Genomic DNA, 14,903 nt, shown 5'->3' with positions numbered 1-14,903 from the left:
AGCCATTACACACCAAAAAATGGTAACCACTTCAGCTGTCGCTGAGCATCTGCGGTGCGAGGCGGCTGTATTGTGAATGTCCTACACAATAGGGTCAAAGGTATGTGGACATCCCGTTCATATACCTCCAGTGTGGTTTTGGATTCGGGCTGTTTTTCTTGTCTTGGGTTTGGCCCCTTACTTCCAATTATACAGTTATATTTTAGACTATAACGTGGTTCCAAGTTTTTGGAAACACAACATGATATTGCGCCCGCATAGAAAGTGAGGCCCAAAGGTATGCAGGAATTCTGCATTAAAGCAATACAGGGGGATGAGTTGTTTAAGTTACCACTGAGACAATGAAATCCACTCCAGGAAATCAAGTTGCAGTCACAAATTAATGCCTTTAAAGGCTTATCAGACACCAAAACGCTGCACAATGGTTTGTAATACTAATAGACCTGATTTTACAACTCTGGAAAGTTGTCACGACAACTATTTTATCTGCTTATTGCGAGGTAAACAGTAGAAATACGCCGTTACCGTTATAAAGTAATCCATCAGGAATGTGCAAGTCGGTCTGGGTTTCAGGGTTTGGTGTGGAAGAACTTGACTGGCCTGCACAGAGCCATAACCTCAACCCCATCAAAGACCTCTGGGATGAAATGTGTCCACATACTTTGTTCAGCTGTCCACATACTTTTGGCCATGTAGTATAGCTAGTAGAGTCAGTCCAAACTGCCCATGCAGTCAGCTCTCATTGCAGTTTCTGTTGGCTGCCATACAGTTTGTTGCAGTATTTTCCAAAAGGCATAAATTAATTCAAATATATATCAGAGAAAAGCTCCATCGTGGATATTGCTATTGTTACAGACCTTTGATATCTACTCTTTCATTCTGATTGGCCAGCAGCCAGTGGCAAAAGTTTGACATTAACAAACTGAGGCTAAGCTACCACCAGACTCTCAGTGAAATAAACAACACAAACTTGCTGCCTTTACACTTGCACTTAATACTTAAGCATTTAAGTAGGCACATACATGCACAAACAAATGTAGAGAAACACAGCAAAGTGACATCTGTGTGGGTGCATGCATGTGTTGTTTGTGTTGTTGAAAAGAGAGGGAGCGTGCTTATGTGTTATTCAAAGGGCAGTGTGAATCTCTCCAGCTCCTCCTCTCATCATCTTCTCCCATGACAAGACCACAACTGAGAGCACAAAGTGTCGGGTGGTTAGATCTTCACTATCTGCTGTTTTTGTTCCATCTTTAAAAAACACATTCCCACAAACAGTCACATGTGAAAATACTGTGCACACAAACAAACAAGCACTGCTATTTGATTTCCTGTTGTTTCTTTTTTTTTTCTGCTTCTGAAACTTCAGTAGCCATCGCACACACTGCAAAGAGATGTTAAAAGTTTGGGTGCATGCAAAATGTACAGATCAGACTTCATAAATTATCTTTTTCTCCTCATGTCGTCTTTGCGAAATCTCTTTTCCTCCGTTTTTGTGTCCTCGTGTCCCCCACACTTCTATCCCTATGTGACTGGACTTAAAAGGCCAGCTTGAGGGATGACAACCGTCGCTCACTTCAGAGGGCTGAGAGAGTATAGCAGAAGATCGGGAATGGGGGGAGATGAAAGCAAAAATTGCAGATGAGGTAGAGCAGGAAGAGAGTAGTTTTAAAGATTTATAAAGGATTGACAGCTTCTCTGTCAGTCTAAAAAGCAGAAAAACACAGACGTATTTCTTCACATCCACACATGAGAACCTCCATCTAAAAATGCGAAAAATGATCTGATTCATCAGGAAAAAATGTTAATCAGCAGTACTTTGAGGTTTCAGTCTCTACAAATGTGATACAAGAGAGGAAAATGACCTTAAATCCTTCATAAAGTCCTTAAATTGTTTATTTATTTGTCAGTAATAAACACTGGCTCACTGAGTTGCAGTGAACATATGCACAGGGTGAAATGAATGTTTTGAATATGTTAAAAATGCACTGAAAGGAGGCATTCCCATTAACCTCAACACACTTTGGCTCTGGCAGTCTTACCAGGGTTAGTGAGGGAAATTAAATAAGTTTATTTAAAAAAAAGAAATTTGCTCTAAGGGACTTATTTTAATGTCTGTGTTTACTCTTACGTAACACTATGGTAACACTTAAATGAACCAAGAGGATGTTGCAGCTGCACAGCTTTTGGCTAAGCAAAGTGGTTGCATTTTCTTTTAACACAGAAACGACCTCAAGTGTGTGCTTGTATTAATCACATCACACAGCAATCTGTTAACATTGTGGTAAATGACCTTCGATGTACCCTGATGATGGTTTAGATTAGAATTGAGTATAGGTTAAAGGATACGCCTGGGGATATAAAAAATGTTTATTATCAACAAATCCAGTGAAAAAACCAAAACAGTTCGTTAGTCTATCCCTCACTACTTTCTGACTTCCCCAGCAACTTCTGCGTCATGCCACCTTATGCCCATTCTTACTGAAGACATAAAAACAGCTGTGCACTGTTACTCAAACAGGAGTAAATAGTGCTTTTGTTAGGGACTATTTTCAGCGTGGATTGACACACAGTTAATGTGCTAGTGAGTATTTACCGCAGCAGGACAATGTATGTCAAAATAAACCACGGAGCTCATGTGCAACAGTGTGATGAGTTTGTGATCGTTTTTGGACTACAATTAAGGTCTTTACCTGCAGTATATGGCTACGCTCTATCATGTTTTGGCTACACCTAAATTCATTGTTGGGTTTTGGTCTTTTTGTGGGATTTGTTGACTACAAGAAAAAATATATTTCCAGATTTGTCTTATATGGCAATTGTAATGGTTGTAATTAGGCACGCAGCAGTTATGGTAGAACAAGCCAATACAATGTCCTCACAAGTGACAAAACTGAGTGTGTGGGTGTGTGTGTGGGTGTTTGTGTGTGTGCCTGAGAATGCCATCTCATGCTGTTCTTAATCCTTTCCAGATTGAGGTCAGTAGGGCTGTTGGAGGATCTCGGTGTGTTTACAACCTCAGCCCGACCCTTGGAAATGTTGATATTGGCTGAGATTGGAGTGTAGGGATCTGATTGGCCCAGAGGACTTGAGATGAAGTCAAAGTGTTAAATGTCTCTATAAGAAGCGGGCTGAGGGACATGAAGTATCAGCTTGCTGTTTTCACACTGTTTCCCCAGGTGGGTCCAGAGAGGGGACAGGAGTCGGCTTCAGAATTGGGTGTTGGGTGGGGGGGGGGGGGGGGGGGGGGGTTGTTATAGTAACTCGTGGCTGTTCTCGGAGGCCCTCAGCCCTCATGTGGGAGGGTTGCTATAGCAATCACAGGTTGTAGTGTAGGTGTGTTGTTGTGGTAACAGTATGTCTATGCGAGGCTGCCGTTCACTCAGTGTTGACTGGAGAGTCAGAGTGAGAGGACTTGGCAACACTAGTTCCTCTAGGGAGTAGAATTGGACTTTTGTGATGCTTGCGTAATGAAAATGATCTTTTATATGATCTTGTGTTCTTCAGACAGAACACCCAACAATGTAAGAGAGATATTAGCCCTTCAACCAAGGGCATGGCAATATGGTTTAAGTCTTTATCACAATAATTAAGAATATTTTCTGATATATATAGATATATAAAACATGGCAGTTGTGTGCAGAATTGTATATAAAAATGAGCAAACTGATTCATTAAAATGATTCCACTGACACACTACATCAGAAAACCTCACTTCACTGACCAATCTTGTTTGTTTTTAATTACTCAGAATCCCAAATTTGTAGACCAATAACATAAGATCATATCATCCCGGATATGATTCCACTGAAAGCTAGTAAATGATAATATTGAAGAATTATCGCCCAGCAGTTATAGCCATTAGCAGGGGCAGATTGCTCAGGCTAAACCTGTAATAAATAAAGCATCTGAATATAAACAGTAAAACAGGCCTAATAAGATTCCCATGTTAGTCATTTTCTCATACAACCAACAAACAAATATATCAGCGGGATAGTTTTATTGCTGCCCATGACTACCATTTGCCTCCCTTACTGCTAGACTGTTTATCAAGCACTCAAGGTAATGGAGAAGAGGACACATTCAGTCAGACCTCTTTCAAGATTGCTTCAAACTATCGCTGGAAAATGTTTATTCTTTTCCGGACTTACTGTATATAGCATCTCATTAGAGTGCCACTGTGCCTGACCCACCTGATTACTCACTTTCCTTTGCTGCCACTTCTGTTTTATCGTTGTTTCTTTCTTTGAGTGTCTTGTTAAACTCCAGTAACCAGATGTCAAGCCTCTTCTCTCCGCCTCCTCTATCTTTTTTTCTCTGATCTCCCTGCCTTTGTTCCCCCCGTTTGTTTCATTAGTGATGTCTGTTTCTCTGTTCTTGCAATCCCCATCTCTCAATTTGACTCATGTTTTCACACAAAGACACATGAGCACACACACAGAGAGACACACGTGTTTACTGTGTTGTGCATGCATGTAGTATGTACTCGCATACATCAAATGATAGCAGGAATAAAGCTTTGTCCTGCATCTATGTTTAGTCGTAGCAGGTGACTTGAGGAGAAGCACAGACGTCAAACATACTGATTTGTAGTCCTCACAATAATCAATCCCTTAAGAGCCTGAATAGCCAAACATTTTGACAAAGCACTCCACTAGCATAAACCCACACAAAGCACTTCCATTTTCTGGCTTCTGAGAAGGGCTCACAATCACCACATGGCAATGCAAGAAAGCTTTTCTCGGCATTATTCGCTCAATTCATTTTATCCCAGCCTCGTTTAAATGGTTGACTGCTGTGCATTGTGAACACTGACGTCTTTGTGTATTCTTTGTTTCTGATCCGTTGTGTTCATGTGCATATATGGGCATACACATGTGTTTGTGTGTGTGGTTACACCATCCATATGCTTGCAGCCTCAACCAGTGAGGTCATGCATTGCATAAATGATAGACAAACAGGATAGCATCCACACATCCAAACACAGCTGCGAGATCTAACACTCATACGCACACTGGAGCTGCTTTTTTTTTTTTCTTACGACCTTACGACCTTTCTTCCTTTTGGCTGTTATTAATGCATGACATTTTGGAATCTTAGGTCGAGTGCTATCTATCAGTCTCTCTTTCTCTCTTCTGCACACACTCGTATACAGCAGCGCCCTGGTACATATCCAAAAATACCCCTTTAGTGCCTTTTTAAAAGCTATACATGTTTATTTCTGTCAATGTGCCGAGTTTTTCCAGCCTGCTTTCTGAAATTATCACACCTTGATGTCTCTGTTGCTTCCTTGCACTTGACTGTATCCCCTCTCTCATCTCCGCTGTTCTCAACCATCTGGCTTGAAGTCCGTCTTCTGTTCTTGGTTGTATTGTAGATGGAAGGGCTGGGAGGAATTTATTACAGCAATTTTAACTTGCTGCGTGTATATTTTAGTATGTGTGATCCAAAAATGTTCGAAAAGTTTAGTGAGAGGGAGTGCGGCTGTTAAGATGCCAGTGCGGAGCTGTTATGTTTGCTATAGTAAACCAAATGGGATATAATCAGTCTGAAAGAAGTGCTGGAGGGGTCTCCGGAGGCATCTGGCTTTGTGAGATAGAGGAAATGCCATCAATGCACGATGACATGTGAAAGTCATGTATGGAAGAGGAAATAGAGGGCAGTCACCTCAGAACAAAAGCTTGGTTGCATTAACACCTTCCCCTCACACTGGGAATAAATCAGATTTTGAACCACTGACAGCAGAATGCCTGTTTATTTTCACTTTCATAATAGTAGGCGTAAACAAAAATAGTCTGCTTTATTGTGGCAAGTCCTCCACATTTAATAACAGCATTATATGAGATTTTTTATAGACCGAGTTCATATGGTATTTAAGGGACTAGATAACATTTTTCTAAAATGAGTCATTCTAACCTGCCCTGACATCCCAAACAGCCTCCACACATCCCGACTCTAGTGCTAATTTTTCTCTTCTTCTTCTCTTTATTTTTGCAGTCATCGCTGATTCATTGACAGTAACCGCTCCAGCCCAGACTCTGTCCAAGGTGGAAGGCGACACGCTACAGCTGACCTGCGAAGTGTCACGGACCACAATGCAGCACACTCACTTGTCAGTGGGTTGGTACCTGCGGTCCCCAGAGGACGCGGCTGCCGCACCTCAGGAGCTTGTCACCTTGTCAAGGGACTTTGTTCTGCGCTCTGGGGGACCGTACCGGCAGAGAATGGCAGCAGGGGACCTCAGGCTGGATAAAACCAGCGCCACGGCCTACAGGCTGACCATTCACAAGCTGCAGCCGGTGGACCAGGGCCTGCTCTACTGCCAGGCTGCGGAGTGGATTCAGGACTCAGACGGCAGCTGGTTTGCTATGACCCGCAAGCAGAGCGACAAGACTCAGCTCCGCATTCAACCCACTGGTGAGTGAAGGGAAAAAGAGGAGGGAGTGGGAGAGAGGGTAAAGATGCTGGTCTACTCTCAGGTCCCACCCCCCACCAACCCAACCCCCCACCCCGGTCCTTTTGACAGACACACACGGAAGCATGTGGGCCGGCTTCCTCTGATTGCTGATCAGTATCTCACACTAAGCTCATTAGCTTACTAAAAAGGGCTTAACTAAACCTCCACAGACTCCCCACTTTTGTATTTGTGTCTATTTGATGGGCAACATTACAAGCGCATCCAAGAATAATTTAACCAGTTCCCAACAGCGTGGGTGTTGTGACACAGGAGACCTATAGCTTCCACATATACCATCTCCCAGGCAACAAGTGGCCCAGAGATCAGAAGCCAAACATGGGTTTTTCAATCACTCCTCACCAACAATTACACCAGTATGGTTTGTGCTTGAGTGCATTAGTGGGAGAAACCGTGCTGGTTCAGTGCGGTCGCCTACACTGAAGGAGGAGATTGTCTAATGGAAGGGAGGAAGGGGGTTACCAACTGAGGAAGGAAGAGGAAGTGTAAAGGAGGGGTGACATGGGGTTGAGTAAGAAACAAGGGGTGCACAATGGAACTATGTGGGAAAAACAGAAAAGTGTGTTGGAGTGGCGGATGGAGGAGTAGGACTCGTATGATAATGATCTAATAAGCTGTCAACCTCCTAGACTTGATGGGCCAGAAACAAAGACAGCTTTATGACTCCTCACATGTTCTTATAACCTCCCGCCCGACTCGACCCCATCACACAGCCCATGCTGTATTCCACATACATAAAGAATCTCTTTGTAGGCTTCCAAGAAAGGGCCACGGAGATGGGTGATAAACTGCTTTGACATTAGCTCAATTACCAAGGCAGCACGCGGTGGCGAGTGTCTCACGCCAGTAAATCACTTCAAAGTGGAATCGTTTTGCCTTTCTCCATTAAGCTGCGGATCCGCTCTGGACCAATACAACTTGATGGTGCCCCAGATAGTGCTGGGTGGATGAGAGGGAGAGTGGGAACTCGGATGTAAAGCAGGTTTGTCAGATGAGTTCCTGCTACTTCAGGGAGGAGACAAAAGGCACAAAGAGCTCCCCTCTCAGCACCCTTCGTCACTCTCTGTCTTCCCTGTAATCTATAATGGATGGAGGTGTTGTTGCGTGACAAAGAGAACACAGCAGAGTTGTGTGGCTTTGGGTGTGAGTGCTCAAACTCTGAGTATGCATGTGGATTCATTTTGACTTCTTCTTGTATACTTATTGCATGATGAGGCTACAACTTGCATGCCTTTAGGCTGAACTTGTGTATTTGATGTTGCACCTGTCCATGTACATATTTGAGAGAGAGAGAGAGAGAGAGAGAGAGAGAGAGAGAGAGAGAGAGAGAGAGAGAGAGAGAGAGAGAGAGAGAGAGAGAGAGAGAGAGAGAGAGAGAGAGAGAGAGAGAGAGAGAGAGAGAGAGAGAGAGAGAGAGAGAGAGAGAGAGAAATTTAAGACAGGAGGGGTTAGCAGCTCCTCCATTAGGCTCCTATTATAAAAGATGGAGTAGATCTCAAGACAGCTCCATCACTAGCTAATCACCCACAGCCAGCATCAGAGAGAGGAGAAACGGACAGAATCCTAATGTACCTTTCGCTCTCAGATTTTACCATCTCTCTCTCTTTCCTTCTCTTTTCTCTCACCTCCTCCCTAGTTCCCCACTCTCACATCACCTCTCATTTTCTGCAGTCATGTCTCATCACTGTGAATTTCTTTCTGCTCGCTCAGTTTTTCTCCATCACCCACTTCCTCCTTACTCCTTCTGCCACTTGCACTTAATACTCTTTTTATTTTTCTAATAAGCTCTAAACACATAACACATGCTAGACCTGTGAGGCTGTTTTCTATCTCGAGCCTCTGCATCCTCTCAGCTGAACTCTTCCTGTGAAAGGCGGCTGAGTGGTGGCCAATTGTTGTCAAAGCAGGTCACGACCCTTTAAGCTTTGCTCCCCTTCCTTCACAATTAATCACATTCAGATGTCATAATACACTTACTGTTCTGCTGCCTTGTTGTAGGTGCAGCGACCAACCAAGATATTCAATTTACAGTGATTATAAAAACTGAAAAAGCAGCAAATTCTCACATTTGAAATGTTATAACAAGAGAATGTTTGGTATTTTTATTAGATTAATGACATAAATTAATATAGTTTTATTCTTTTCCTATTTATTGTTTGATGATGATTGTTTCAGCACAAGTTACATATTTCTAGATGCACTACTATTATTTATATGCTGTTTTTTAATAAAAGGCTCTCAGCTTTCCAGTTCACAAGTCACTCTGTGTGCATATGTCAATATTTAGTATGTGTGTGCAGTCATATGTTTGTGTATGTATTAACAATATCTCTCTCCCTCCCACCGAAATGTTCCCCTGCATAACGAGCTCTATACCAACGGCAAGCTTTGAACTTTTCCACATGAGTGCGTTTCTCAGGAAGTCTGTTTAAAGTCTTTGTAATTACAGCTCAGGGCTACCACCTCACTGAGAGGCAAAGCAGCCGTCTCTGATACATACTGTGCTCATCATCTGGAAATTAATACAGCAAATAAAACTGAACACACAGCCATACACACAGATATACTAACACAGCCGCACAAGCTCAATGTGGCCAAGTGGACGACCTAGCACTAGCAGTGTTTATTTTGTCTGTTCTGTCTTAGAGCGTGCAGGAGGAGGAGAGAGCGCCTGACTCTGATTCAGACTGCTGAAGAGAATTTTAATTAGATGTGTTTTTTATTGCAGAGGTGAAACCAAGGGGGGAGAGAGAGCAGAGCTCTCTGAAAGATCAGCGTTTTACCAGAGCGATGCACTGTGTGACCTCAAGCCTCTCTAGTTTCTATTCTCTCTCTCTCTTCGGCACTAACTGATGCTATTTTATTGCCCCCACCCGTTCTTGACCACCTCAAACCCCACCTTTACCTCCCACCCCCTCAATCTCACTCTCTTTTCTTTTAGCGTGCAGGTTCAGCAGACTGTGGATATTAAGAAAATGTGTTTTGCATTTCAATTGTAGCCCATATTTAGACATCAGTCTTGTTTTACACATCAGAATCAAGTTGTTTGGAAACGTAACAAATATCACCCTCTTGTAGAGATCTCCCCCACACCTACGCTGTTTCCGTTCAGCTGCTTTATTTAAAATCTAGTGTCGTATTCAAGGATTTTGTACATTTACTGGTAGTGGATAAAATTCTTATCTTACTAAGCCACATTGATGTGCAACATTCAAAAGAGGATTTTCTTTTTTGTTTCATATATCACAGAGTTATATCACTGAGTGTTTCTTGTGCAATACATCTGACACCTGACCACATTTCTGATTGTTCTATTAAACATTCCTTTGACCTTGATGTTCCCCCTGTTTCGTCCCATCTTTTTCACTCAGATCGGGACTTCAGCATCCAGGTGAGCACGGAGCGACGGTCCTTCACGGCCGGTGAGCCGCTGGAGCTTCGCTGCACCATTGAGGCCCAGAATGTGCCCGAGCGCTTCTTCTCGGTGTCGTGGGTCTTCAGCAGCTCACCGGTGGCCGTGGTGGGCCCCAGTGCCGTGCCTGTCCTGGGCCCCGATTATGTCGACCGCGAAGCAGCTGGACACATGACCGTGCGAAAAGAGAGCTCCAATGTGCACCTGCTCAAGCTGCAGCACCTACGCCCTGAGGATGCTGGGAAATACATCTGCCGCGTGACGGAGCGGGAGAAGACGCCCACAGGAGACTTCATCGACCGCAGCAAGAGGTCCCGCAACGTCCAGATCACTGTCCAGCCGCTCAGTGAGTAATAATCTGTTCACGAGGTCACTGGCGTAGTTGTCCTGTCCTTAGCTGTCATTTACACTAAGAATGATGTGCTTTTCATAATAACAGTTTTATCTTCATGTAGGCAGTATGTAATGTCATGCTGTGCTCCTCTCCAGCCTCTCTCTCACTCTCTCCAAGGTGGCCTGTAACAGATAGCTGCACAGCCTCTATTGTTAACTTTGAGTAAGAGGGGGAAGGATAATGCTACTCTTATTCCTGATGTATTTTCTGTTTGAGTGGATTGCTAAGGATTGGTAATGCAGCATTATGGTCCTTCCCATTTCCCTGGCTTAGCTGGGAGGGGGGGTGACACTATAGTAGGATAATGGAGAGCAGAAGAGTCCAGACTCAAGGAGGCTGAGCTAACAGCCATGAAATTAAAGCGTGGAGAAAGAAAAGAGGCAGAGAAAGGCGCCTTGCTCTCCAGGGCCCTCTAAGTGGTTCCCCGGGCTAAATTAATGTGTTCTGCTGGGGAAGACCTCTTCAGCTGGGTTTGGCAGGGCTGGCCAGTGGGGCTATGTCAGGCTTGTAACTGATTGATGCAAATTTACAGTCAAACCTTCAAAACCCTGAGATTTTCCTCATCTCAATGGCAACAAGAAAACGTCCCTTCCACCAGTTTGGTCATTTGCTTCATCCCCTCTTCTCTCTTTACCTCCATGTCTCTTAGGACTGAGTGCGTGGAGCCAACTGCTACCAGCATAATAAAACATAATAACTACAGAATAGTATCTCCTCTCAAGCAGCCAATGCTACCTTATCCTGACCGCTCTGCACCCCCTGCTAAATCAGCCCAAAACAATGGCCCCAAGCCTGCAGCAGTCTCCAGGGAACCTCTCTGTATGAGAGGTTTTGTTTTTCCAACAAAAGACCTTAATGCCCCATAAAGGATGTTTATAGGGTTTACACAGGATAATGGCCGTGGTTATTGAAGGAGAACTTCCATGATACACAGCAGTTGTGGTCTGGTGTGCATGTATTTCATGCACAAACTGTCCCCTCATGCCTGCTTTCTCCTACCTGCAAACACACACACTCACAATTTCAAGATGTGCTTCATCACTCTAATTTGGGGAATTGGGTGCGAGTTGGTAATAGGGTGCGACAGGGGTTAAAGTTGATGAGTCAGAGGCAGGCAGAGGTGACAGCAGAGAAAAAACAGAGGTAAACACTTCTGACAAATCAGTGTTGATGGATGAGTTTACCTTTGCAATGAGAAAGGGAGAGAGAGCTTAGATGCCACACTGAATCTCTATCATACAGATGGAAAGGACAAGTGCAAGGGTAGGGGATGAAGAGAGGGGCTATACTGTAATAGAGAAAACATTCTGTAGTTCTAAAACCAAAGAATGAGGAGCTGGTGGGGGAAAATGTGAACATTTAAAAAATGGCTGTGAACGTTCAAAGGCTGGAACTGCAAGCAGTTACAATTCGGCAACCCAATGTAATTTGCTATCATGGTCCACCAGCCACCCAGTGTTACAGTTGGCATCTTATAGGATAGTATCCTCTGAATTAGTTATTTTTAAGTAATGACGTGTTTTTGTCAATACCATGTACGGTGTGTCCGCACAACCACTTTTATAGGTTTTTTGAATTTGTACATTCTTTTATTTCTAAATTTATGCTGCTTTCTAATCTTGAATGGGAGCACCAGTACTGTACAATTTCCCCCCGGGGATCAATAAAGTATTTCTGATTCTGATTGTGGTGCCCCTCATGGGTCAGGCTCTAAATGCTTTGACATGTCAAATAAGGAGTGATTATCACTATAAAGATTTTTGATGATTGGACAAATGGTCAAAGAGTTATGGCCATTTTCTGCTGAGCCACGCCCATGGTGACGTTTTTTGATTGATGGCGGCCATGCTTTCGGAACGATCTTGCCCATTTATAGTGCGTTAGTGTATCTCTGTCACCGCAAGGCTGTATACCAAATTTGGTGTTGATACAGTAGAAATCCAAAAAATAGATTTTTCAGATTATGCAAATTAGCAAAAAAATATTGTCTAACTTTTATGGTCCAGAGACTTTTCTGTAGAGCAAGGTGAGTTGGATATATGCAGCATGACTTCCATCGGCATTATAATGATAATGATAATGAACAGTACAAAAACAATAGAGTTCCTGCACTTCGAGCTTGAACCCCTAAAAAAAAGGGTCTAGAAACCAGACAATTTTATGGGAAGGATGATCTACTTGTGTAACTGTCTGACAATCCTCTGTTCACAGTCTCAATGTGAAAAAGTGATAAAGTACAATTCTTAGCTGTGGAAAAAACTATGAACTATGAAAACTATGAAAGACAGAAAGGAAGAAGAAAAGGATGAGGGCTTTTCCCTGTTTTCATTTGACTGTGATGGCAGTAAGAAGCCAGTTTATTCCGTATTCACAGAGAGAGCTCATGCTTATTAGGAGGGCCAACGAGCTGAGAGGGAAGCAGCAGAGGTTGGCCTGAGGGGTGAAAAGAAAATTGAGAAACCTTAAGCCACACCCACAAGAGGCAGCAGCGCTGGCCCTGCAGGGCTAAGAGGGCTTTTGGGTCAACCAGAGCTCCATGATGTTTGATGGACATTGAAGTGATGAGAGTTGAGATAAAGCACAAGAGCCAGTAAATACTTTTATCCTCCTGCTCTTCTGAAGTACTGCTGAGCCCTGTGATCTGAGCCTTCTTTCCTGTGCCCATGTGGACTTGGTCAACAAGCCACACAGGGTTCAGAGAGAGAATCTTAACCCACACACACAAACTCACCAGGGCCTCTTCTCTGACTGTCACTCTGATGTGCATGAGGCCAGTTACAAAACTGCACTATCCTCTCACGCGCATGCTTACAAACACACACACACACACACACACACTAGCATCCAAACACACATGCACAGTGCCACACTGTGTCTTACTCCCGGGAACAGGCGGTTTGTTTTATTGCCCCTGGCCTCCTGTACTCTCTGAATGTTTAAACAGAGAAAGTGTGATTCTTGTTGTCTCTGGGATTCAGCGTGAGAAGGAGTTGAGATTTTGAGGAACTTTTTGTAACTCGTTTTATGTGTCCTATCTCTTGTTCACCTGCATGCCTCTTTCTCTTTTCTCTTCCCTCTCAGAGAGCAACATCACAGTGTCATTGTCCAGTAACTCTTCAGAGGTCCTAGAGGGCGATGTGATCCAGTTGACATGCTCGGTCCACTCCACTACAGGCCCCCTGTCTGTTGTGTGGCAGTGGACAGACAAGCAGGCGACTGGACCGGCCCAGGAGGTGGCCTCCGTGGATCGGGGTGGCACTGTATGGCACAGTCCCACTTACAGAGAGCGCTCCAGCTATGGGGAGATACGCGTGGAGAAGGTGCGGGCCGACGCATTCTCTCTGTCCCTGTATAATGCCGTACCTGGGGACGAGGGCCAGTACCGCTGCACAGCCACTGAGTGGCTTCAGACTGGCACTGAACCAGAGTTAAATTGGGAGAAGATAGGAGAGAAGTCAGCCACCAAGACAGTCACCGTCAAGACTGTTGGTAAGTTACTGCAGCCTAATCTAACCCCAATATAGTGTGTGCTCTGATCCCGCCAAGTCTGTAAGGCACATTAAGGGCAGCCCCCCCATTGAGAATCGGTTTCTGCACACATGGTAAAGCATGCAAACCCTCTTACAAGACAGTGTGTCTGCGCACATGCACACCAAATCAAAGAGAGGCATATGGTTTGTGATTTGCTAAAGACTGATGAATGGCGCAGGCAGAACATGCAGTCCACATAGTAGAATACACCATGGTTTATTCATGCACCGCTCAGGGGAAAGAGCTATTATGACACACACGCACACACACACTCCCACACCACCTGCCACACGTCAAGAGCAATGCTACCGTGACACCCATCATTGGTACACACATACACACACCCATATGGATTAGCCAGAATTATTAGAATGGAAATGCAGCGGCAATGTGTTTCACAGTCTGTGGGTCTCCTCTGTCAGTGCTGAGTTAAGCTGAACATCCTCGGTACAGGCTGAGGAAGCCACTGGAGCGGAGCAGTGAGGAGCTGGCAGGCCAGGAGCACTGGGCTCAATACACACACACACACACACACACACACACACACACACACACACACACACACACACACACACACACACACACACAGCCAACGGATTAGCTCCCTGCAGCAGCACACAGCGGTGCTGCAGAGAAGAGATGTCAGTTTTTAAGTGGCCATTTGTTAAGTTCGGGCAACAACAGAAACATTAGTTTGAGGAACAAGGGACGCATTATGCAAATCAGGGAAAAGAAGTCCGAAGCTGCTCGTCTCTCTTCAGTTACACTCCTCAACATCTCCTCTCCCTCTCCTCCATGCTTGTTGATCAAAGGATTTTCTAAATGTGCACTGTTGTGTGACGGTCAATGTGTGTGTTTTACTTTGTCTCAGACTTGTTTTGGTCCACATTTTTCTCACTTTAGCTTCCAGCTGCAGTTTTATTGGAGCTAAACCTGCCATGCAGATAGAGCGCTCGTTCTTTTTTTCCGGTATTTCAGCTTTCCTGTCCTCTACTACTCTTGCCTTGCTTCTTTAGTCCTTGCACATAGTAAATTTAAAAAAAAGAAAACTTGTGCTCCAGTTTCTTTCTGAGCTCAGATTGGGCTTCGCACCT

At 44.2% G+C, this 14,903-nt stretch overlaps 1 protein-coding gene across 1 annotated transcript in view; it reads left to right on the top strand.

The window, feature by feature from the left end:
* Positions 1–14,903, top strand: part of igsf3 (immunoglobulin superfamily, member 3) — a gene marked incomplete at its 5' end in the record, with an annotated part of 56,895 nt that overhangs the window by 25,765 nt on the left and 16,227 nt on the right. Inside the window, 3 exons of the mRNA XM_070915006.1 lie at positions 5,995–6,414; positions 9,844–10,230; positions 13,360–13,767. Coding sequence (XP_070771107.1) covers positions 5,995–6,414; positions 9,844–10,230; positions 13,360–13,767 — 1,215 coding nt within the window. The remainder of the gene's footprint in view (positions 1–5,994; positions 6,415–9,843; positions 10,231–13,359; positions 13,768–14,903) is intronic.

Source organism: Enoplosus armatus, chromosome 11 (assembly GCF_043641665.1).
Source record: "Enoplosus armatus isolate fEnoArm2 chromosome 11, fEnoArm2.hap1, whole genome shotgun sequence".
Taxonomy (NCBI): domain Eukaryota; kingdom Metazoa; phylum Chordata; class Actinopteri; order Centrarchiformes; family Enoplosidae; genus Enoplosus; species Enoplosus armatus.
This window is presented reverse-complemented; position numbering and strand designations above follow the sequence as displayed.